At 35.0% G+C, this 24398-nt stretch overlaps 1 protein-coding gene across 1 annotated transcript in view; it reads left to right on the top strand.

Annotated features, from left to right (window-relative positions):
- ZNF236 (zinc finger protein 236) overlaps positions 1–24398 on the top strand; it is a 78656-nt gene that overhangs the window by 8556 nt on the left and 45702 nt on the right. Inside the window, exons 2-10 of the mRNA XM_066561046.1 lie at positions 1992–2134; positions 3586–3750; positions 7808–7986; positions 9538–9662; positions 12842–13014; positions 15628–15774; positions 17607–17678; positions 21315–21518; positions 22610–22838. Of these exons, the coding sequence (XP_066417143.1) occupies positions 1992–2134; positions 3586–3750; positions 7808–7986; positions 9538–9662; positions 12842–13014; positions 15628–15774; positions 17607–17678; positions 21315–21518; positions 22610–22838 (1437 nt within the window). The remainder of the gene's footprint in view (positions 1–1991; positions 2135–3585; positions 3751–7807; positions 7987–9537; positions 9663–12841; positions 13015–15627; positions 15775–17606; positions 17679–21314; positions 21519–22609; positions 22839–24398) is intronic.

Here is a 24398-nt window from a genome sequence, read left to right as displayed (position 1 = left end):
TGATCTCAAGAGTGAATGTTTAAAGATAATAATCTCTTTGGTTCAAGGGGAAGGTTTGAAGGCCTTTGGAAAGTCATGGATTGGATGGATCACTTTTCAGTTGTCAATTTAAAGTGAGAGGTCAGGCCTACGTGGGGTTGAACAATTACTCCTTTTTCCAGAGGAAAGGAAAGCCTTGTGCATTATGTTTTCACATAGCCCAAGTATAGAAGTAGGTTTTTCTTTCACTTCTCTTGTGATGCCATTATTTACAGAAACTGATTTTGTGTCCTTTTTTCTAATCAGGCATATTTATCACAAGATTGCTTGAAAGTTTGTGTCTTGTAATTAAAGCTGTGGTTTTCAGCTTTTGAAGAAATATGGCCATTTCAGGGTTGTTATTGATAGTGTCTGCATACTATGAATTTATAGTCTATTAAAAGATGCAGTAAGTGTAAGTTTAAACATGATAAAGATAAGTGATGTTTGCATCATTTTCTTACAGAGAAATATTTGATAACTAAACTTTGCAAAGCAAAATTTAATTGGGTCACTTAGTCCAGGAATGGGAAGTGCAAGTCCCTAGGGCATTGATTTTTGTTGTGATTTCTTGTCCAGATAAATTGTGCTGAAATGTTTCCTCAACTATAAGCTTTTAAAGTTTGTTTATGAGATTTTTTGGCAGGGAAAAAAATGATCAGGACATAAGGTATTGATATTTTCTTTCCCCTTGTAAATGTTGTGGTGAATGAGAGAGGACTTTGAAGTGGGTGCAGTAGAGTGGAAATACTATATGAACTATATAATCTCCAATTTCCTCTGAGGAAATGTAAACAGGATGCTGTAAACTTCTGCTTGTGTTGTTGTTACTTCCTATGCCTAGTTCTTACATACATGAAGAAAAGTACTGACTTAAAGAGAAACATCAGAAACCTTGCATGTCTAGATAATAAAACAAATATTCCCTTCTTTTTGTGTTCTGTTGTTGATGCAGTTATAGTTGTGGTAGTTTGAAACTGAATTCTATAGATTTTCTCCTCTTTCATGACTCTAACCTGCAGTACAAACTGACCCCTCCTGCCAGTCGCTTTTCTTAAAGTTTTCCTTAAATAAAGATAACTTTCTTAGTAATACAGTATCTTCTCAAATGTAAAATGTATTTAACTTTCTTGGATTAATATTTTCCTTTTATCATAAATTATTTATAGGATTGACTTCACTCGTTTGAGCAGGAGGATGTAGAAGCTTGTGACTTGGTGTATCAAAAGTTACATGACTGTAGGAGTTCAAAAGAAAACTGTATGGGCTTAGACTGGGTCTTTTTCAAGTAAAATACATCTCTTTCCATTGATTGAATATGTATGCACTTAGACTTGCAGTTTATTGCATCTCTCTCAACTGCTTGAAACATTGGTGTTGGGTTTACAACTCTAAAGGTTTTAAAATAGGTTTTAATAAAGTTTTTGTAATGCCAGAAGGAGAAGAAAGAAAATATTTTTCTTAGGGAAGGAGCGAGCAAGAGAAGGGAGGGAGGGCAGAAAATCTGTGTAGTCAGAACTGCTGACTATGTAGTTTTATAAAACTTTTTTAGAAAACTGTGATGTAATATTATTAAAAGTAACCCCTGGCAGTCCCTTACTCATACCTAGTGTTTTTTGCAAGGTTTCATTTTGTTTCAGACTTGATGGGTGTTTGTGAAGCACAGAAAGAATTTATTTCAAATTACTGGGGAAAGGTGATCATTTATGTCTGTAGTGACTGGCAGTTTGAGGTATGGATATATTTGGCTGATCCTGTGTCAATGGAAGCAGTGATATTTCAGCCTGAGATCTTCAAGATTCCTTGAAGTGATATTTCAGCCTGAGATCTTCAAGATTCCTGAAGCTGTTGGATAAGTCAAAAATCTTAGAGGAATTGAAATAGTTTCTGCTTCAAATTATTCTGTTTTTTACAATAAATTATAAGTAGATAAAATGTGACTTCATACAAATGTTTTATTGCTTGTTTTGTAGATGATGTTCTGACACCAACTACAGAGAACGGTAATTTTCCCTACCAAGTACCCAACTTCCATAAGTGTGAGATTTGTTTGCTGTCTTTTCCAAGAGAGACCCAGTTCCAGCGCCATATGAGGGATCATGAGCAAAATGACAAGGTATGAGTTGTGCTAGATACAACCAGTGTACATTGATATTTTCATATACTGTCAAGTGAAGCTAACGCAGGATGTTTTTTCCATTTCTTTTCAGTCGCACCACTAATAATTATTACTTGGGGACCTCAGAGTTTTGTGACATATCTCTTTTATGTTTTTTCATGTTTCATTTGAGATAGGACCTTCCTTTGATGCCCTTTAATTGGACTGTTGTTTCCAGATCAGTAGTTTTTAATTTTAGCCATTTTCTTTGATTTCTAAAATACCCAGGTGGATGACAAAATGTATAAGTTTGTTTTCAATAGTTTGCAAAGGGATTCTACACATTAGCAATAAGAAGGAAATAATGCTTATATTTATTAAAAGGATCCTACTTGTAAACTAATTTAGTATGTATGTATTAATCAGTGGATTAATGTCATCACTTTAGCTGCTTACAAATCAAATTTGGGAAAGAATGAGAAGAATGCCAATATGTGAGTAAGACTGGACTGGCTTTTTAAATGAAGCTTTTGCCACAAGTTGCATCTGTAATATGAAGCATTTAATTTATTTCCCTTGCTTTCTTGTTTACAAAGCTAAAACTACTGACATGGTATAGGAAAATAATTCTATTACTTTTTGAGGTAGCCCTAAATACAGGTTAATTTTTACAAAATGTAGCATAATAATGGAGATAATTCACGTATACAAAAACAGCTTACACAAATTTCAGTGTTGTAAAATTGATAAGGTTAAGCCCATGCTATTACACACTTATGTAAGAGCCTTTACATCCAAAAGTGAAAGTGCTCTTAAAGAATGAAAACTGGTTTTGCAGATAACAAGTGAGGAGCAGTCAGGCCTAGTATAAACTAAGTGTTTTGCTGCTTTGATTATTAGTTTTACTTCAGGAGATTTCATGGAACCTCAGAATATGCTGAGTTGAAAGGACCCACAAGGATCATCAGGGCCAACCCCTGACGCTGTACAGGATGCCCCAAGAGTCACACCATGTGCCTGAGAGCATTGTCTAAATCCTCCTTGAACTCTGTCAGGCCTGGTGCTGTGACCACTTCCCTGGGGAGTCTGTTCCAGTGTCCAGCCACCCTCTGGGTGAATCGTGATCACAGTTAAAATAGGAAAATGTATTTCTGTCTCCTGCTCATTGCTCTCTCCTACTAACTTCACTCTTTTCAGACAGTCTCAGTTTTGAATCTCTGGTTTCCTTAGTTCCCCTTCTTTCTTTTGTGCTCTTATAATGCTGTATTTGCATTTTCTGTAATGAGATGCAAAGAAGATAAAATAATTAATATTGGTATTTTTAAGCATCATTATGCTATGTAGGTAATTGAATTGTTCTTTTTTAATGTTTAACATTTTGATTTGTATGGTTATATGTGCCACTTAAGGTATATGTAGCTTATGGGAAGACTAAATTTTGTCTTTATTTTTGTGATTTTAACGAACAGCCTCACCGGTGTGACCAGTGTCCGATGTCATTTAATGTTGAATTCAACTTGACACTTCACAAATGTACTCACAATGGCGAAGATCCTACGTGTCCTGTGTGCAACAAGAAGTTCTCCAGAGTAGCCAGTCTGAAAGCACATATAATGCTACATGAGAAAGAGGAGGTAATTCATTAAACTTTATAACTTAATTTTGAAAAGACATGTCATAGTGGTTGTATTTAATCCCTTACCTGTATGCTTTAGGTTTTGTGTAAATTTAGATTTTGAATAAAAGATTTTGTTCTGAAGAAATATAAAACTTTACGTGGGGAGTCTGTTTTAATATTAGTTACAGAAATTAATATCCTGATTATAAATAAGTGTTCCCATTGTGTCTTTATGAACAAAAGGAACTTGAGCATATTTGATACATACCATATCATACTATATATAAACATTGACTGATTGGTTGTTTGCACGTACTTTTATTTTGAAGATACTTCTGTGACTTAATCTATATTGAAAAGCCTACACATAAGAAATAATGTGTGATCATGTTTTATGGCAGATGTCATGGTGAGGCACTCTCACCATTCATAGAAATAGATGAAGCTGTTACCTTATCTACAGTTCCCACCTCTGTTTTTGCGTGGTTGGTTGTTTTGCTTGAGGAGTACTTGTTCCTTCCCCTATCAAAATTTCATTTTTCATTTTGATAGAGTGTTGATTAAATTCTTAGCAGTTAATACATAGTGGTTGTATTTTGCACACTTTATAGTCTTTACTGCATTTCAACAATTGCCAGAGTTGAATGCACTGCCCAAAATACCAAGTTTTTGATGATCTAATTGCCTCTTCCTCCTGTTAAGGCTTTTTTAAAATTGCACTTCATGTTGGAGAACTGTAGCTGAATCAGGAATGCATTTTTATTGTCCAGCTTCTAATCACAAATGTAACAGTGGTGTGTTTCTCCATGCCAATTGCTGACAGCTTACAGCAGTTTTGACCTGTAAGTTTGGAATAATAGGCCTGTGTGCACTTCTCCCTAAACCAGATGCAGGGCACACCATCTGTAGAGGTTGTATTCCTTCTTTAATCATTTTAGCTCGTGTTTTGTCATGTACACAGCCAAGTAGGTAGCCAAGTTAAGTGGACTGGAGTCCAATTTTGCTGTATATTAATGTATCTATAATGGTAAATGGCTTAGTTGGTATTGTTAAGGAAACTTGATTTATTAATTGCTCGAAACATCAGAATAAGAAAGACACCTGAGGGTGGTTTTTGGTATTTATTTCTACCACTAAGTGATTTTTCATGCGCTTCAGCAGTGCTGATTTTTTTGCTTTCGTGCAGATGTCAGAAGAATAGGCTGTGTGATGCCTTCCAATTTAAAATTCCATCTGCAGCTTGAAAATTAAATTTATAAAAATATGAACATATTTCAATTGCTAATGAATGTGTTTCTTATAATACCCAATAGTTTTGTGATAAAACAGAGATGGATGTAGCAATTAATTCACATAAAACTGCAGGAATAACTTTCACAGTAATTATGCACAGGACCTGTAGGAGAGCTGGAATTTGAACTTGAAGCAGAGGGAATTGGTGATGGCACCAGCTGTCATTGAGGGGTTTTCCACAACGTGCAGGTTAACAAGTTGTGGGTGGAGTATGTTCTTCCTCCTGTCCACTCTTCTTCCTTTTGCTGTTAGAAGGGTTACAAGTCTGAAATCAGAGCAAAGGTGCATATACATTAAGGGACATACATAGAGGGTAAGAAGATTGCTTCACAAAATGAAATTTGGGGAGCTTTACCTTTGTTTTGTGCTGCATCAGGCAGCTTTATCTACAGATGAATGCAGATGGGAAAGAATAGAACAGCTCTAGTGAGATTTGGGAGAGTGGGTCTGTCTGTGAAACTTAGATTTTTGTGATTGATTGCTCCATGTGAGAGGTTCTGGAAGGAATTTTCTGGGCTGTTGATACTGAGCTTGCAAGACATTATTTTCTCCTCACATTCTTCAGTGATTTATGTGTGATAAACTGGTGTGAGGGAAAAGCTTCATATTTGAAATTCCTCACTAATATAGGGTAGCTTTCTCTTGAGAAGTCATTAAGAATATATCTTGTGTAAATATGACCCATCTTCTTGAAGATAGTTGAACATGTCCATTTCCTCAGTGGAAATGCACAATAGTTTTCATTGCTACATTTTGCCCTGGCAGGATAGAAATGGTGAATAAAAAACTGAAACACAAATTATTTATTGCATCAGAACTGCTATTATGTCTTCTTTTTTCATGAACATGAGTGGCTTTGGGGCTTTAGGAACACCTTAATATGTTGAAAAAATTAAAACTGATATTTGGTGGATATAAAATGAAAATTCCTTCATTAGAAGATCCTCTTGCTTTGGGTTTTTATATTTTACTTTGTGTGATGTTGGGGTTTTGTTTGTTTTTTTTTTGTTTTTTTAGAAATATCCACTGAATTTGATTTGTACTGTCTAATAATTCGTGAGCAATGATCTTTTGAAAAAGTGCTGATTAAAATCCTTTACAGATGCTGGGAGTGATAGATACAAAACAGGTGAAGATCACGAGTTCCAAAGTGTTCTTCAGATGTTGCATCTGGTAAGATAGGGAGAGCTAAAACAGGCAGAATCCAATGAGTAGAGCTTCAAAAATTTTTTTTCTGAGTTTGGGAATTTTGCGTATGACCAACTCCTTTTGTTTGGTGTTAAAACGTGGGTTTAACCATAGTGAGGTTACAGCATTCAATTACTTGCTCTGTGCATGGTGGTGATTTTTTTGTTTGCTTGAGGAGCAAAAAAATACATCTGGTATTGCCTATAGCGGAGTCTGTTTGGTGTGATATATAGGTGGGTTTTCTGTAGTTTTTCTGCTTTACCGTAATCTTGCTTTCCTACAGAAATTTCACAGTACTGAACAGAATAATGAAGGCTTTAATTGTCTCAAATAACTTCATCTTAGGTTATTTTTTTGTTTGTAGAAGTTGTTTAATAGAATATGTGTATTTGCAACTTAACGTGATACATATGCATGTCTGAAAAATGCTGAGAAGTGATTCAAAATCCCTCAGTTTTGAGGTTTGTGAGCTTGGCATAGTAATTGTAGGTTTCACTTCATGAAATTTTCCCCCACTTTTAGAAATCTAAAATCATAAACTAAATTTGTTGTATAAGAGCAGTAGATGCCCATAAGAAGTATTCAGATTTGAATGTATGCCCTAGAAAAAAAAAATTAGTTATTTGTTGCTCACTCTGTAACTTGAATGCAGTAATAATGGCATCTAGGTTAGGTTAAACAAATAATTTTTGAATTGGTAAATAATTTTGTTAAAGGACTTCAGCTTTTTAAGCTTTTGTCTGGAAATGTGATACTGCAGAATTTTTTTTTCAGACTTAAAGAACAAATTTATTGTCAAAGCAGTCCAAAAATAACTGTGGCATACCTGTGTTCCTCTTGATTAAAACATTCTTGTCAATATCCTTCTTGAAATGAAAATGGTTGTTTTCTGTTGTTTGTTTTTACTTTTCTTGTTGATCATTATGAGAGAGGAGAAAAGGGGGGAGGATAAGAAACATTTCAATTTGCAGTGATAATCACAATTACTTAAAACTGAGCTGATAAAAAAACCTTTCTGAAGTTATTGGGTTGAAGAGATATCTGTTAGAAACACTGTGTCCTTCTTTATTTCTGTCATCTTTACTGTCAAGAAAGCTTAAAAGTCAGTGAGTGCTAACTGTGGTGGGATTACTGTTTAAAAATAACATTCAATATAATTTTAACCTGTAAAAGTGTGAAATCCCTGAATCCAGTTACAGTGATTTTGGTTAGAAAATAATTATTTGTTACAGATGTTTCAGTAGACCATGTAGGTGTAGTGGTACTGAGGTGAGCTTCTGTGTGTGTCTTGAACCAGCCCACTGAGGAAATAGGGAGTGGTGAGGATGGTACTGAACTGCTTGTTTCTGCTGCCATATGAAGTTTTTCAGAACTCAGTTCTACTGGAGTTTCTTAAAATATAAATATAAATATAATCTTGCAGTGATTATTGTACATGATTTATGTCACAGGGCTCATAAACTCTTCTTGCTCGTATACTTCCCTCGCTGCTTGCTTCCAGCTGCCAATGTCCATAGAAGGGTAAGTTAATCTGCTTGAACAAAGCTTGTGCACTGCTGTTTTGAAAAATCAGTCTCTATTATATCTTTCAGAATCTTATCTGTTCAGAGTGTGGAGATGAATTCACTTTACAGAGTCAGCTGTCCATACACATGGAAGAACATCGTCAAGAATTGGCAGGCAGTAGGATTCACAGCTGCAAGTCTTGCAAAAAAGAATTTGAAACTTCCTCACAGCTAAAGGAGCATATGAAAACTCACTATAAAATAAGGTGACAATCATGGGTTTATAACAAAATGAGCAGATGTTACTTTTATGGTGATAGCTGGGAAAAGCAGGAGTAGTATTTCCAGTCAGCAAAGTACCATGATTTATGCAGATAATCTCTTTTCTTTGGTATGGTGTTCTAAAATGACACTTTCTTTTTAAAACCTTGCTCAAGTGGGTGGTTATTTTTGGAGGTCTTTTTTCCCCCTGTTTTTGTATTTAGGCACACATACTAAGCATACTTCATCTACAAGCTATTTGTAAACATGCATTAAGTTTCTCTGATGCAAAGTGATTTTTGAAGTGTGTTTATGATTTTAAACAGTAATAGCAGTATATTGAAGCAAATGTATATTAATTTTACATAGCATCTATTATAATGACAAAAGTTTTAATGCTTTCATTCTGCAAAGATGTTACTTGTTCTTTGCAGTTTAATCATCTTTCCCCATTACAGCCTCCCATGAGCTTCTTGTAAGTCTGAAAAAGCACAAAATGAAAGGGGGAAAAAGAGCCCTGGTAAATGCTGTTCTTATTTTTAGTGAATATTTGTTCTGTTTTTTCTTTCAGCTCTCTAGTTTAACTTTACTTTGAGGAAGGTGAGAGCTACTTTAAGTTAGAAGGAAGAAAAACTTTTCTTGGTTTACTTTATATATTAAAAAAGCCTGAAGTCTTGACAGCTGATCTCTCTTTTAATTTTCACTGTTTCTGTAAAAAACAGATGATGAAAATGACATATTCAAAACCAAGAAATGCTGTCTATTCACTGTTCTTCTTACTAGAAGTTAATACAGATTCTACAATCTTAATAGTTGTGTTGCAGGAGGTTTAAACAAGTGTTGTAAATTTCAATCTGCAAACAGAAATTTAAAGATTTGAAGTGTCAAGTAAGGTTTGTATTGAGTTATGTAAATGTATTACCTACTAAAACCATTGTTCTTGTGGACAACTCCTATTTAGAGTTGTTAGGATGAATAAACTAATTAGTTTGATTTGTAGCTAAATGAATTTTGGGAATTTATATTCTCTGTTTCTGTGGTTCTTTGGAGAATGTGATTTGTATTTAAGGGCCAGTGGGGAATATTTGGGTTGTTAAATTCTTAACTTGTTCTTACTAGACTTCAGCAAGTGCATTTGTACTCCAGTGTGTGAGATTTGTGTGTTCTAGTTCAGAATGAAGGACTTTGCTATATTCAGGCAAAAGAAATAGAGTTGAAGGTTCCCACCAAAATGTTTTTTTTTTTTTTTTTGTGAAGTCACTGTATATTGTTCACTGTTTGTGAAGTCACTGTCTATTTCTGGCATAATTTACCATGAAAATGTCTGAAGAGAGCCTCTAAGATGTATCAGATCTTTACTGCAGAAATAGCTAAAAGTCTTGGTGCATGTACGTACTGAGAAAAGAGCTGTTGGTGTTCTATGAATATCATTATGGAGTTTGGGTTTTCACTGTTGCAGCTGATACTATGTTGCCATCAAATTAACACTATGTTAAAAATGATGGCGTAAAAGAAGCATCCTCAAAGTAATGTTTCTTTTTTTTTTTTAATCACAGGGTATCAAATACCAGATCTTACAACAGAAACATTGATAGAAGTGGGTTTACCTATTCCTGTCCTCACTGTGGGAAGACGTTCCAGAAACCGAGTCAATTAACACGGCACGTTAGAATACACACAGGTAAGGCTGTGGAAGTACTTATTTTAATTTGTTTTTGCTTTAAAAATATCAGTTAACCTCTGAAATGCCGTGTATTTTTTCTCCCTGTTGGGACCTGAAATATTATTAATAGATTTGGCTTATTAGATACATTTACCTGTTGGTTTAAAATAAACTTTATGTAATTCATTTGCTTAGGAAATTTATATGCTTTTAAATTTTTCAGATTTATGTGATTAGAAGCAGTTTAAAAATGTGAGAAAATCTATACATTTCATTTGTTTCCAAATATCAGTTTTGGTACTTAGAGTTTCAATGGGCCCTAAAATCAGAATCTCTTGATAAGGGCCAGTCATCTACTTTAAATTAGATCTTATGTGCTCTAGAGAGCAGGTTCTAAAATCTAGTTGCAAAAACAGCACAAGTACATGAGAATTAATGATACTAATAAAGTAGTAGTCTTGCATTTTTAAAATTGATTAATTTAAACTTAAGAAGTGGTTTTCTGAGGTGATAAGCCTAGGTTGTAATAATTGAAGAAGTGCAGGTGACTGTTCAAATTTGCAGAATGAGTAGGAAATGTTTTTTGCCACATTTATCATAAATATGTGCATGTTTAAACCATAAGCAGTTGAAGTAATTGAAAAATGCCAAGCATAAAATAATATAAAACTTTCGAAGTGTACAGATGACTATAAAAGAATACTTCTTATGTTTTAACCAGGTATACATTATTATAGCAGGAGTTTGGCTTTAAACAAAGTCTCCTTTCAGTATGTATTTTTCATACATACTGAATAAATTGCCATTTGTCTAGTTTATAATTAATTCAGGTATACATTTGTGTAAGTGTACAATTCTGTTTGTAGTATCAGTGTAATATCACTGTTCAGACAGTGATGTAATGAGTTGCCATTTAAAGGAATGGCCTTGTTTACAAAGAAATAAAAAGACCATTGTGTGACACTTTCTTAAGAATCTTTTGTAGTTTTACAGATCTAGTTATAGAAAAATAACACAAGAGGTCACCCTTGTACCTGCTTTAAAAAAATTGCTTGAAAGTAATATAAAAAACGTCAGTGAAAATTAACTTCAGTATTTTAGATTCTTGGCTCTTTAATTTAATTCATTAGCTTATTTTAGTCAGAATAAATAAACAAGATTATAGTTGGTTATGGATGCTTTTTTTAAGCTTTGAAAAGTTCAAGGGCATTTATGTTTTTTTTCTGAAGACTGAAAGACATTTGTCTGTTGGGAAACAGAAAATGCAGTTCCAATCTGCACATGATGGGAGGTCATTTTAAGTTCCAATTACCTTGCAAATACTCATGTAATTTGTGAAGTATGTTAGTACTCCAAATCTGCAGACAATCTGTCTGGCATTTGTCTGCTTGAGGTACTGTAGATATGTAGAAAAGAACAACTCTGTTTTAGAGAATTTAGAATGCCCAAGTTTTTAAGTGTTAAAACAGCAGATCTGTGCACAATGGGTGGCATTAGGTTAGTCTCTTAATTGCAGTACTTTTTTTGTTCTAGCTAGTCATTTCAGGCACTTAGACCCTTCTGGGAAAAAAAATCCAGTCTCAGGGACTGCAATTCCCACATTAATAATTGAGTAATGAAGCCCTTGTCCCCTTTCTCAAATCTGTAATTTATTAAGTTGCACTTGAGAAATACAGAAATTTCATGTTTCCACAATAGAGTTAGGATTTCGTTTTTTATAATGAGATTTACTTACATAGGCAAACTTAACCTGAAACAATAGTTCCATGTGTCCACCAGCAACTCTTACTGGAAGCTAAGCTTTTTGCCAATGAAAGCCTAATAGGAATTTTGTATTTCCAGATGTGAATCAGTGTACTTCATTTTAATCTCTTTTAAAAAACATACAGTTAAAACCTGCAATCCTTAAGGCACCTTCACAAACCCTAAGCAGCAGAACAGAAGATATACATTCCTTCAGTGAGTTATATGCTTGAAATCAATTTCAGAAAAATAGCTGCTTTTGTTCTTTTGTTCTGTTTCTTAATTAAGGAATAATAAGTTGAAAGTAGATGTAATTACAGCTATAAAATTATAAATAATATAAAAATATTTATTAAAACTGATTTAATGTGTACATGGTAGGACTTAGTGGTGTAGCAAAGATAGCACCCAGTGGTGCTTATACTGGTCTTGGCTATGGAAATGTGCAAAGGCAAGGTGTTAAATATTTTCCTAGAGTTACCACAGCTGAACTCTTTCACTAAAAGAAAAAAAGTAGTAGTACTAGGTTCACAGTGGAGGTTTCCAGGAGTTAAGTAGGACACATAGTTGTAAGATACTGAAATTTATTATTAGTAAGTTTATGTAGCTTTGTGATCTGTTTATTATGTTATATATGTTCTATCACTTAAAGTTTCTATGGGGTTTCTCATGCTTATCTGGTAACATACAAAAAGTGTAATTATGCACAGCACTGAGGGCACCAAAATTGGGAAATTGTGACAAAGCATTTCTGTAAAAATGTTGGCTAGTTTTTCTTTAAATATTCAGTATGATCAGTTTTAAAAATTATTTTCTGAGCAGAACTGTCTAAAACATTATTTCATTGCATCTTTTCAGTATGTGGTTGCAAAGAGTGAATGACTCTTAATATTTATTGTGAATGGGAACCATATACCATCTTATGCAGAGTTGCTGTAAGACTTTCTGATTTTAAATTAGATAAAAGGTTTAATTTTTGGCTGTTAGTTATTTATTACTGTCCATTTACCCTCTGGGCCTGCTTGTTTCTGTAAAGATATATACATTTTATAGGATTTGGTATAAAACATATGTGGGGTTGTTTTTTCTTTTTCCCTTTGGTCTTTTTTGCTCCAATGATTTTGCATAGCAGCTTTTGAGATCTTTCAAACCACAAGTTGAGGGAAGGTGCTTTAAATAATTGCTTCATTTAGATATCCTTTATTTTACCTATTTAAACTAATAATCATCAGCTAAGTCACAAAACCTTTTTAGCAAGGCTACATTTTCATCAGTGTAGGTGCTGAGGTTGGTCATTGAGGTAGACAATTTTATTGTCAAAGCTTCCTAATAACATATCTAATAACGTTTGTATTTTATTTTAATGGATACAATTTTTCGTTTAGCTACAGAAAACGGCTGACATTTCCTTAAATCTCCTTACCCTTCCTCTTCCTGCTGCTGTTTCCCTGCAGGTGAAAGACCTTTCAAGTGCAGCGAGTGTGGGAAGGCCTTTAACCAGAAGGGGGCTCTGCAGACCCACATGATCAAGCACACGGGGGAGAAGCCCCACGCCTGTGCCTTTTGTCCCGCCGCCTTTTCCCAGAAAGGCAACCTGCAGTCACACATCCAGAGAGTTCACTCTGAGGTAAAGGCCATTATTCATCGAGTCCTGGCTGCTAACATGTGTATTAACTCCGTTTTGCTATTCCTATGTGCTCCAACCAGTATGCATTTATTGCTGTAGTGTAGATTCTGGTTTGCTGCTTTTACCTCTCAGCTTTCCTTAGCTTGTCTGAATAAATGTATACTCAGGAGAAGTAGCAAAACTTTCATTGGCCAGTGTCTTTTCAGTACATGGGCAGATTAATGAATAGTGGGGTTAGGTGTACAAAAATGTACCTGTGTCTGTCTTGGGAGAACAAGGACTAGAATCAGATGAAAGTAAGCCAGAAGTAGCCAAGCAGAAAATGGTGAAAAATTTCAAGGCCAAACAGCAACTCACTAATTCTATTGTAGAACATGCTTGCCATTTGTCTTTGAAGTATGTTTTGCAGCCTTTTACAGAGTTTTTTTGGTTACAAGTAGAAGAAAATTCCAGAATAAGTTTTACAAAAAGAATGATTCAGACCTCTTTATGTCTGTTTTTTTTTTCTCTTTTTGACAGACAGTTTTTAAGACTCAGAAAGTACTGCTGTGATAAAGTAATACAATCTTCTTAGCAATATGATCTATGCAACTTTGTTCAGTAATTTCCTTCCATACTTCAGTGAGTTGTGGTTGGAAATACCCATAGAAAGAGACCTAGTTTAGGTTTGAAATTATGAAGTGACAGAGGTAGTGCTTTTTGCTTCTTTTATTTCCTGTGTGCACAATATCATCTTTGTTCTCACTCTTCCCCTAACTGAGATTTGCAGTCTTGTTTTTCATTTTTGTGTTACAATGGTAGATATTATTAAGGATCCTTTTAGCATGTTAGCTTCTTACTTTTAGGATATGCCTTAGTATATGAATATGTCTTATGTGATACACTTAATTATGTTAAGTCATATAACTTGAAGTACTGTATTCACTTTGGGACACTCAATTCAGGAAGGACATTGAGGTCCTGGACATGTCCAGAGAAAGGCAATGAAGCTGGTGAGGAGTCTGGAGCACTCTATGAGGAGTGGCTGAGGGAGCTGGGGATGTTTAGCCTGGAGAAGAGGAGGCTCTGGGGTAACCTTATCACTCTTTACAGCTCTCTGGAGGGAGGCTGTGGCCAGGTGGGGGTTGGCCTCTTCTCCCAAGCCACCAGCAACAGGACAAGAGGACACAGTCTTAAGCTGTGCCAGGAGAGGTTTAGGTTGGACATCAGGAGGAATTCCTTCGTGAACCTGTGATTAGACATTAGAATGGGCTGCCCAGGGAAGTAGTGGAGTCACCATCCATGGACATAAATTTTTATGACTGGACTTGACACTCAGTGCCATGGTCTAGGTGACATGGTAGTGTTTGGTCATAGGTTTGGACTTGAGGACTTCAGAGGTGTTTTCCAACCTAATTGATTCTGTGATTCTCTGGTGTGATTGGTCATCCTCAAGGTTAACAACTCTCTATGTGTGACAGCTTATGCTACATGAAAAAATGAACCAACATTGTTTTAATAATTTAAATTGACTTTTTTCAATATTAGTTAACTTTTATACTTTTCTCTCTGTTACTCTGTTTTTCTGTAAGAAGAAAACAAGCTGTGGGATAAGATACTTTAAATAAACGCTCTTGATCACGTCCTATGCTGTGTTTTGCAGTCCTGAGCCTGCATTTGAGTTACTGCTTTGGTTAACTTACTGATTTTTTTCCTTTCTTTCTGTTGCTGTGTTTTCTTCAAGTCTGTGTGGAACTCTCTGAATTCTTTGTTTTATTCTGAGAGAGTTACAGAATAACATTGCAGCTGATAATGAATTATGGGTTGATTCTCACTTCCTAAAGCACTGTTTAGTTGTAGCATATTTTATTACTTGATACCTCTTTTTGAAAGTCTTGTTGGCAGTTTAATGTCACAAAAGATGAAATACCAATAATATATTGCAAGTGTGTTTTCTCCAATAATATATTGCAGTGTATTTTCTTTTAAATACCTGCACATTGCAAGTATGACACTGGATGTTATTGATGTGTGATGGACTGAGGAGGGAAGGTGAGGATGGTTGGAATCTGCAAATTTAACTGCTTTAATTACCTTAACCCATTAGTCTGAAAGTCTCAAAAAAGTGGCTGCTGATCACTTTCTTGTTCTGTGTGTTCAAATTCAGTTCAAACTAGACATTAAACTTCCATGGTCTTCACGGTGTTGGTTTTGTCTGTGTTTTTTCATCTCATACTTCCAAACTTCCATTTGTATTATGTATGATGTTTCCTCTTCAGGCATATCTTAATTGGAAAGTTGCATTTCAGCTTTGATTTTAAGTGTGAAATGGTAGGAGATGGTAAAGAGGTCTGAGGCCTCGTTTGCCGCAGAACATGAGTTTTGCTGTCTGCTGCTTCACAATGTTGTCAAGTGGTAATAAGCAATTGTAGTCATGCATATAGATTATATGTGATTATATGAATCTGCATATATCCAAGAGGTACCAGCCTGATTCCATAACTGCATATTGGTAACTTGAAAAATAAACCATTGTAGCTCTCATAATCCCATAGTTACTTGTTATATAGAAAAATAATGAAAAAACATGATATTTGGTAGGTGTAGGGAAAATTTACTTTTTTTTTTTTTAAGGTGAAGAATGGCCCTACGTACAACTGTACAGAATGTAGCTGTGTCTTCAAAAGCTTGGGTAGTTTAAATACACATATCAGCAAGATGCACATGGGTGGTCCACAGAATTCTGCAAGTGCTTCAACAGATGTATCTCATGTTACAGCGGTAAGCTTTGCTGATCCAAATGAAATGAAAATGCCTTTGAGAGTTTAATTAGGTCTATATCTTAATTCCAGTAGTTCTTCAGATAGGTTAGAACTTCTAAACTTGTAGCTGTCTTTTATCTTTTTCAAGTTTTGTGTGATTTTTGGTATAAATTTGCAGGATTAAATATTGGGAAAATGTAAATTGGCCAACTGTATGCAAAAAAGTGTTTACAATTCGACACTTTGGTTGAAAATGTAGCAGTTTAATTCTGCAACTAAGTAAAGTATAATTCTTGTTCTTACAGATTATGTTAGCCTCCTCTGATAAAATAAAAATTATGGGGAAGTTTTAGAACTATTGAAAAAATGTATTAGTTTCAACTCATTTTCAGAAATTGTTTGTATAATTCTAGTGTATATAAACACATGGTGGATTCTTCTGTGTATATCTGATAACTTTTTTTAAATGCTAATTTCTTATTAGGCAGATTATAAAGGAAAAAATACAGCTTTGTTGGAAGTAGTGGATGTTTTTTTTTTCTTTACCAAGAAACAAAAAAGAGCTACATTTCAGAAAATGTCTCTGTTTTCATAAGACTACAGTATTTTTTGAGCCAGTGCATATTTAATTTATCATAGTACTCTTCTTTTTTTCTTTATTAGAACAATCTTTTCTACTTCTAGTCCCTTCTGCTTTGCTTTATCTCCAACTCATGCTTTTATGTTCAATGGGTGATGAGTAATACCTGTCTTTGAAAGAAGAAGGTTAACATTTGAAGTCTGAACTTCATTTTGCAGCTGTGTCTTCTTGAAATAACCTGTCTAGTAATGGTGTTTGGAAAAGCTTTTTTTTACATTTTCTGAAGTTGTTTTATAGGCCAGATACTATTTGTTTCTCCATGTTAATTCATAAAAAGAAAGACTAATGTGTCTTATTTATTTGCAAGTGCATATATTCACTATGTCTTTTTTTACATTTCTACATTCTCAAGACTAATCCTAAAAGCAGGATGGAAAAGAATTCCTTCATTACTACCTCATGTGTTTTTTTCCCTGGCCAGCTCTGGTTTTTTTTGTTTTGTTTTTTTGTTTACTAAAATATTTTGGATTTACTTAGCATATTTTTATTACAGCAGTGTGGTATTATCTCTGCTTGCATGAATACTTTGCTGCTTGCATGCAAGAGTGGACTAGCAAAAAATGCCATACAGTAGTATAAACAAAGAGACAGGAGGGAGAAAAAGATTCTTTCTAAAAATAGATGCCAATAAGTTTAGCAAGGTGGAGCAGAGATACAAAATGACATCAATTGCAAATTAGAGGGGATTATGCTTTTTATTTGTAATTTTATGTCTGAATCTGCATATATTTAATTATTTCTATTTTTTAAATTGCATTAGAAACTTAGTACATTATTAGATTAGCACTAGCATTCTTACATTAGAACTTTTCTTCATTCTGCTGAAAACTTGCAGAACTGCTTTAACAACATATCTCCAGTATAATAATTCTATTCTGAAGTTTGCCATCAGTATCTGTCATCCCTTGATACATACCTGGGGATAAGCAAGGATTATGTCCTTATTAAGTACCCATTCCAAAAGCTGAAGTTTCCTAAAGTGCTGTGCTACCAAAGAATGTACTCTTGTGTGATATATGAGAATATTGCTAAATTATAGTGACTGTAAGGCTGTCATTTGCTGCATTAGTATTTATAGCTAAAATGATTTAGTGTACTTCTGTTTCTCTCACACTATCTGATTTTTCTGTGCTACTTTTCTGCCATGTTTTGTATCAGCCATGTTTTTCTTCTTTTTGATTAAGATTTAAATTATTTTGATTTCTTTGTAGGACTCTGTCACCCAGCCTTTAACGACATCCCCTACTAATCTTTTGCAACCTGTTGATAATAAATGGAAGAATGTAAGTGTGAAGTTTTGGTCATATTTTTGTGTCAAGACTATAAATGGGAGAAACCTTACATAATTTTGTAAATTTTCATTTACCTAGTGAAAAAGGGTATGCTGTGATACTTTGTGATAAGTTGGATCAGCTAATATGTGAAGGGAAGCTCCTTGGTGAATGCAGCTGGTTATTTAGAGGTGGAACAGATCTTGAATGTTATGTTTGCTTCATTTGCCATTATGTTGCCTCATTTGTTTGCACACTCATGATTTTGCATGTAAGTCTCTTCAATAGCTCTTCAAAATGGAGGTAAATATTTTTCTGTATAAGAAGACCAGAGAGTAAGGATTCTTAAAAATCCTGGATTGCTCTGCCCTTCTGCCTTTATTTTCCAGGGATTACCATGGTTTGGTTGGAGAGGGAAGGAGCTGTGTTCATACAGGTTGAGTTGATTGGAAGTTTTTGATAGCAGAGGAGGAACCGTGGGGCTCAGGAGGAGCTGTGGAGCTGGGGAAGGATGATGCAGGACTGACTTTCTAGAACTCCATAGCAAACAGTTGTGGTGTACAGGAAGGTCTGTATGTGCCTGCTCCCTGGGAATTCTGGCAGGTTTTGTTGCAGCTATACAGCATCTTGTTTGTCAGCTGTAGGTTGCAGCGTGGTATCTTAGGGACAGACCATCTGACTTACAGTCTCCCGACTTCAGCTACTGATTATTTTGTGTTGTACTCACAAAACCAAGATCTGGGAAATGTGGCAGTACAGCTTTCAAGTCTCCATAAACAGCTCATCCACGTCTCAGACACGTGGTGTGACTCTTGGGTTGTCCTGCATAAGGCCAGGAGTTGGACTCGGTGATCCTGATGAGTCCCTTCCAAAGTATTCTGTGATAATGTGATGAAGAGTGCCAGGTTTTTCCTAGTGAGAGGTATGAGTTGAGAGCAATGGATCCCATTGCCTTCTCCTTCCAGAACTGCCTCAAACTGCCGGGCAGTTTTGCAGCCACTTTGCCCCCAGGCTGCAGCTCTGCCTGGGGTTTGTGTGACCTAAGTGCAGGACCCAGCACTTGGCCTTGTTGAACCTCATATAACTGAACTGTTAACACAGTCTCTCCAGATCCAGGGTTGTATCTGGTCTGTATTTCATTCTGGCAATTTTTAGGGTTTTTTCAGTTGTCTGTTTATAGTGTTCACTATTCATGAACTGTAATCAATGATACAGGAGGAATCAGAGCTATCAGAATCCTTAAAATACGCTGTGATGTGTTTATTAGTGAAGAGACTCAAGGTGTGTTAGCTGCCTTGTCCGTCAGATGAAATACTTAGACATGATTTCATGTTATGTTTTGAAGAAGAGGGAGAAGTCTGTCTTCTTAATAGAGGAGTGGAAAAAAAGTTTGAGGGTCATAGCTAGGCAAATTGACACTTAGAAATAAAGTATGAAATTTTAGTGAAGATAATTTACTCTTGGAGCCACATATTGAAGTTGGATGGCAACAGAAAAAGTTAATCACAATAAACTACTTGATTTAAAGAACTGCTCTAATTTTTTAGAGTTGCTGTGACTTGAAGGAGTAATTCACTCAGAGCAAGCACACTGTCTGTGTTACACAGCAGATCAGACAAACCAAGGGTCATCACAAGGTCCACTCTTCCAGTTCAACAACAGCGGAATTACAAAGCAGTAATAAAACACTTCATTCTCCATGTTCTCTTTAAAATCAGATGTTCAACTAAGACCTAGAAAGAGACCTGAAACATGTTATAATTAACAATTATAAATTTTAACAATTATAAATGTTTATAAATGTTTCAGATCTCTGAAACGTTTTATAATTAACTCTAGAACAAAGAGTATCTTAAGAGTAATGGTAACAAACATCATATATGTGCATGTGTGTGCATTATTGTTCAAAAAAGATAGCCTTCATGAAACTGTATATAAACTGCTGTATAATATACAGGACATACTGGCTAAATTCACATAATGCCGTAATTTTCATATCAAAGATGATATTGAGAAGTTCCTTCATTAACAATAACATTAATTTTAATTAAGAATAATTAATTAATAATAGCATCAGTTTTTTTCTTGCTAAAGCCTGAGGAAATTTCACACACTTTTAGTATAGGCATCCTGCTCTACTTAAAAACCTCCTTACATTCTGTTTCCAGAAGAGGAATTGTGTCTATAAAGAGCTGTTACATTCTTCAGCAAACTGCTTTGCTTCCGTTGAAGTTTGCTTCCTGTTAATGCCACTCTCACTGCAATATAGTGTGTCACCCATATTGAAATGTTTATAGCACTTTTGCTAAATTGGAATCTGAAGAGATATGGAGTCTTTTTGTGTCTCACTAGTGAGGTCAAAAAGAACTGATGGTTAAATCAGCAAAGAAACAAGTGATATTCTCGCATGCAAGAGAAGCAAGATAAGGATTTGGTTTTTATCTTCTCATGAGAAGGCATTAAGAATACTTCATCAAATACACAGGACATAATCCGAGTCAAGCTAATGTTCCTTAATATAATTCTTTGTAGCCATCCTTTCTTTATTATAGTGAGTGTCATCTTAACTGTCTAATGTAAAGTGTTAGTATAAAGAAAATCTCAGGGAAGTTTTCAGATTAGAAGGAAATAGTACAGATGTGAAGCCTAAGATTATTGTTTGCTAAAAATAATCTGAAAGAAGATAGCCTTTTATAACTGCATGTGGTTGTATATGCACCTTGAAGTGGTTCTTTTTAGGGAACAGAAGTGAATATTAGACGTAAATAACCAGTATGTTCTAGGATACCCAGCTATGGGGCTAGCCATTGTACAAATACATATTTCTATTTTCTGCAATAAAAAAAATATTGAAAGCACTTGTTTCAGTAATTTTATACTAATGCAGTCTATTTGTCATAAGAAGAGAAGTTTATAAATGTAGGCAAACAGGAGTCTTTATTTCTGATTCAATTTAAAATAAATACCAAGGCTCTTTATCACTTTTTTCCTTCATATTTGTTACTGAGGTAGTCTAAGATACACAGTTTCAAATTAAAGATTGGGAAATTAGTTTTTTAACTTCAAATTTTTTTAGTATTTTGACAGAGCCTGATGTGCATGAAGAGATTGCTCTTGAACTAAGTGGTTTCAAGGTTCCAAATTGAAGGGGAAAAATTAGTCGTTTGTTCTGAAAGGTTTTGATACAGCAACACAGATAATTTAGTTAAAAAAAAAAACTCTAATGGAAGGTTGTTTTTTACAAAGGACCTACTTGAGATAAATGTGAACTTTAAAAAGATAGCCATGTCAGTTTTTTTCTTTTGGGAATTACTTTTCATGTGGCTTTTACATGTGGAGTTTTGTAGTTGATCCCTCCCTGTGTTTTCTAAATTGGTTGAAGGTTCAGTAGTGAACAGTAAATTTAATCCAAGCTGTAAGCTTACAATTTCAAGCTTGGGAAGAACTGAAAAAAAAGGGGATGTACAAAAGCAATTCTATAATGGAGCACACAAACTTTGAATGAGGCTCTGTAAAATCATTATGTCTTGTATAAGTAGCCATCCATCTAGTGCACAGTTACCAGACATTTCAGGTAAGGGAGCTGGACAGGTGAGTTCATAACACGTACTTTTGATCTTCCTTGACAAATGTACCACTATATTTCAGGCCACACATTTTCGGTCTCCACTTCTTCAACAGACAGAAAACCAGGTGTCTCCAGCTGCTGCTCATCAGGGTCAGCAGACTGTCACTGATGTCATTCAGCAGCTCCTTGAGCTATCAGAACCAGGTCCTGTAGAAAATAACCAGCCTCAACAACCTGGTCAACAACTCAACATTGCAGTGGGGATCAGTAGAGATATTTTGCAGGTAAGAGCTCTATGTGAGAACAACTTTACATTTCAGTGTTTCCTTTCTCATTCTTTCTTATATTTTAATGAAATTCATTCTCAGTATTTTCAGTTATAGCATTCCTTATGGATTTCTAAACAATCCATTAATCAAGACAGAATTGTCAAGATTTATTGAGTGGGTATGGGCTGCACCAAGACATCTTTGTATGGCTTTAAGTGTACCTCGTATGTGGATATTTTTACTGATACCTTAAGCCTTCTTTTTTGCTGTTGGCTGGAAGCAGCTTGTGGTGGGTTCTCAGGGTATGCAGTGCTTAAAACGTGATATCATTCAAGAGGGGAAAAATATTTTATCTGGTTAAAAAATGAGAATATATACCTGGCCTTTACCCTGTTGTAATTAATAAGGACTATTTGAATATTTCCTATTTGAGCAAGAATTTTTTTCCAAGGTCAGCCAGTGTTTTTCCTAAAAAACGTTCTATATTTGGTCCTTGATAATGGCAGAAGGTGATGCAGTGTAACAGAAGAAATGTAGGGTGATTTAATTACTTTCTGTCCTTATTCTGCATCCTGTGCCCCAGAAGGATACAAACAGGATGGAGCAGGACAGAGAATAATATTCTTTAGTGTTACTGGTAGCCTGCTAACCTGTCAGGCACATTTTCATCTCTAGACTTTTAAATACCATTTAAATTTGCGTTTGGAAGACCCAAATGTTTTATGCAGCTATGGGCAGGTTCACCGTGTTGTTACCTGTGCTGAGTTCTCTGGTGTCTGGAATGTGATGGGGAATTGGAAAGAGTAACAACGTGATACATAATTATTACCCTGATGGCTATTAAAAAAAAAAAAAGTTGTTGTTCTGTAAAGGGCAGCTGTAAATGCAGAAAATCCAGCCTAAAATTTCACAGACAATCAGAAATCAATGTTGTGTAGTAGTGTGTTTGTAGATTTGAAATACAGCTGAAGTTTTCTGAGAAAGAGACGCTTATTTCATTTAATTATATTTTCATTGTATCTTCCAAGTGCTTGTGTGAGAAAAGTTGGGGATAACTGTGGAATGTTTCTTCCTTGATCTAGAAGTTTTTTTGTTCTTTTTTTTAGCAAGCATTAGAGAACAGTGGGTTGTCATCAATTCCTGTCTCGGCACATTCTACTGACTGCAGCCAGGCTAAGGCTGCTGGGGCCCAGGATCAGAACCCAGATGTCCCGAGCCTCTCAAATCATCAGGCTGATTCTAATAGTGCTGAACAAGACAAGGAGCAAGAGAGTACAGATAAACTAGATAAAAAAGAAAAAAAGTTCATTAAGAAAAAATCACCATTTTTACCTGGTAATACTGCCACTGCTTTCTACTTCTTGTGCTGTAAAGACTGTAATAAATGTGGGTGTGTTTATGGCTTTATAAAGGGATTTCCCAAAATGTGTTGTGGATTAGTTATGAACAGTATTTGTTCTTATCTAAAATACAGTGTAAGGTATGCTTAATAATATTTATAATTTTTATTATAAAATATATTTTCATTAAAAAGCCATGTCAGGATGGCATGAATTGAAATTATACTTCTGAATCTTTTGGATTAAATCAGTGGAGTTACAAGAAAAGGACAAAGTATATGAATGTATTATTCTCTCCTGTCATCCTTCTCTGACAAGGACTGGGTTTTCATTGTGTGTCCCAGAGTAGAGTTCTTGCAAGAACTATTCTTCCCCTTTGGAAGTGAGGTCTTACAGAGACATAAGGGCAGGACTGCAGATCATGACTGATTCATGTAGGGAAGGACACAGGCTGGCATTATGAATAATTCTTCATGTCACTTGTCTCTGGAATTGCAGTACTGATATGATATTGTCACCATAAATACATGTTGTTATTCTGCCTCTGTACTGTGCTGTGTGTATACAAGCCTGCATTTTGTTTCTGTGTGCTTAAATGCAACTTCAGTTTCAAGGTTGCTTGAGCTTTATGGCTGCCAGAAGTTGTTTGTTCCATGTAAAGTCTTCATACTTTAGCAGCCATCCTGGTATATACAGTGCTTTAATGCAGCCTTTGATCTCTGGCTGTAGTATCTGCATGGATACACTGATGTTGCTTTTTCTTTTGCAAGGAGAAATTGATCTAAGGTAAAAACTTGTCTTCTGCAGTATAGCTGTGATAAAAATTAACATTAAATTTTTCCTCTGGTGTATAATTATTTTGTTACTTGTGTTTAACAGCAACAACTCTCTAGCTGTTACTGCAAATAAAAATAAAAGGTCACTGCTGTAGAGTCAAACACAACCACTTTTGTTTTTGATAAAGCAACATGACTTCAGTGTGTTGACAGGGAAAAAACCACTAGGTTTACTGATTGAAATGAGCAAACAATTTGATATTGAACAACATATCTGGATAAAAAGCTTGGATAGGTTTTAGAAGGGTTTCTTTCATTTTTTGTTGGGGAAAAAATGTCCTGTTGCCTTAGGACAGACTTTAGGGTTCTTGGATCATAAACCAACTTTTATAAAAAAAGTAGCATTAAATTGTTAACCTATGAGAAAGACTTGTGCAGTTTCTCTTCCTTTACAAGTTTACAAACTGTAATTTAAGTCTGAATTTGAAAAAGAGGGTCAAGCAAAGTATCTCCTCCAGTTAGGTAAGTGTTAAGTATGTAAAATAATCTGGTGTGGTTGAGGATTTACAGTCATTGTTGGATAATTTTGTGTTAGATATGTTATTTATAAGTTAACTGGTATATTATATTGCATTTACAACTGCATTCTACATTTCTAAGTGGTATAGAAATTGTGTTACTTGAATTTCAACAGGATTCTCTTGGGGTTTTTTTTCAGCCCATCACCATTTTCATAAAGTAGAATATGTCTGATAGAGAAGTTAATCTTCTATGAAGTG

The sequence above is a fragment of the Molothrus aeneus genome, chromosome 1, assembly GCF_037042795.1.
Source record: "Molothrus aeneus isolate 106 chromosome 1, BPBGC_Maene_1.0, whole genome shotgun sequence".
NCBI lineage: Eukaryota > Metazoa > Chordata > Aves > Passeriformes > Icteridae > Molothrus > Molothrus aeneus.
This window is presented reverse-complemented; position numbering and strand designations above follow the sequence as displayed.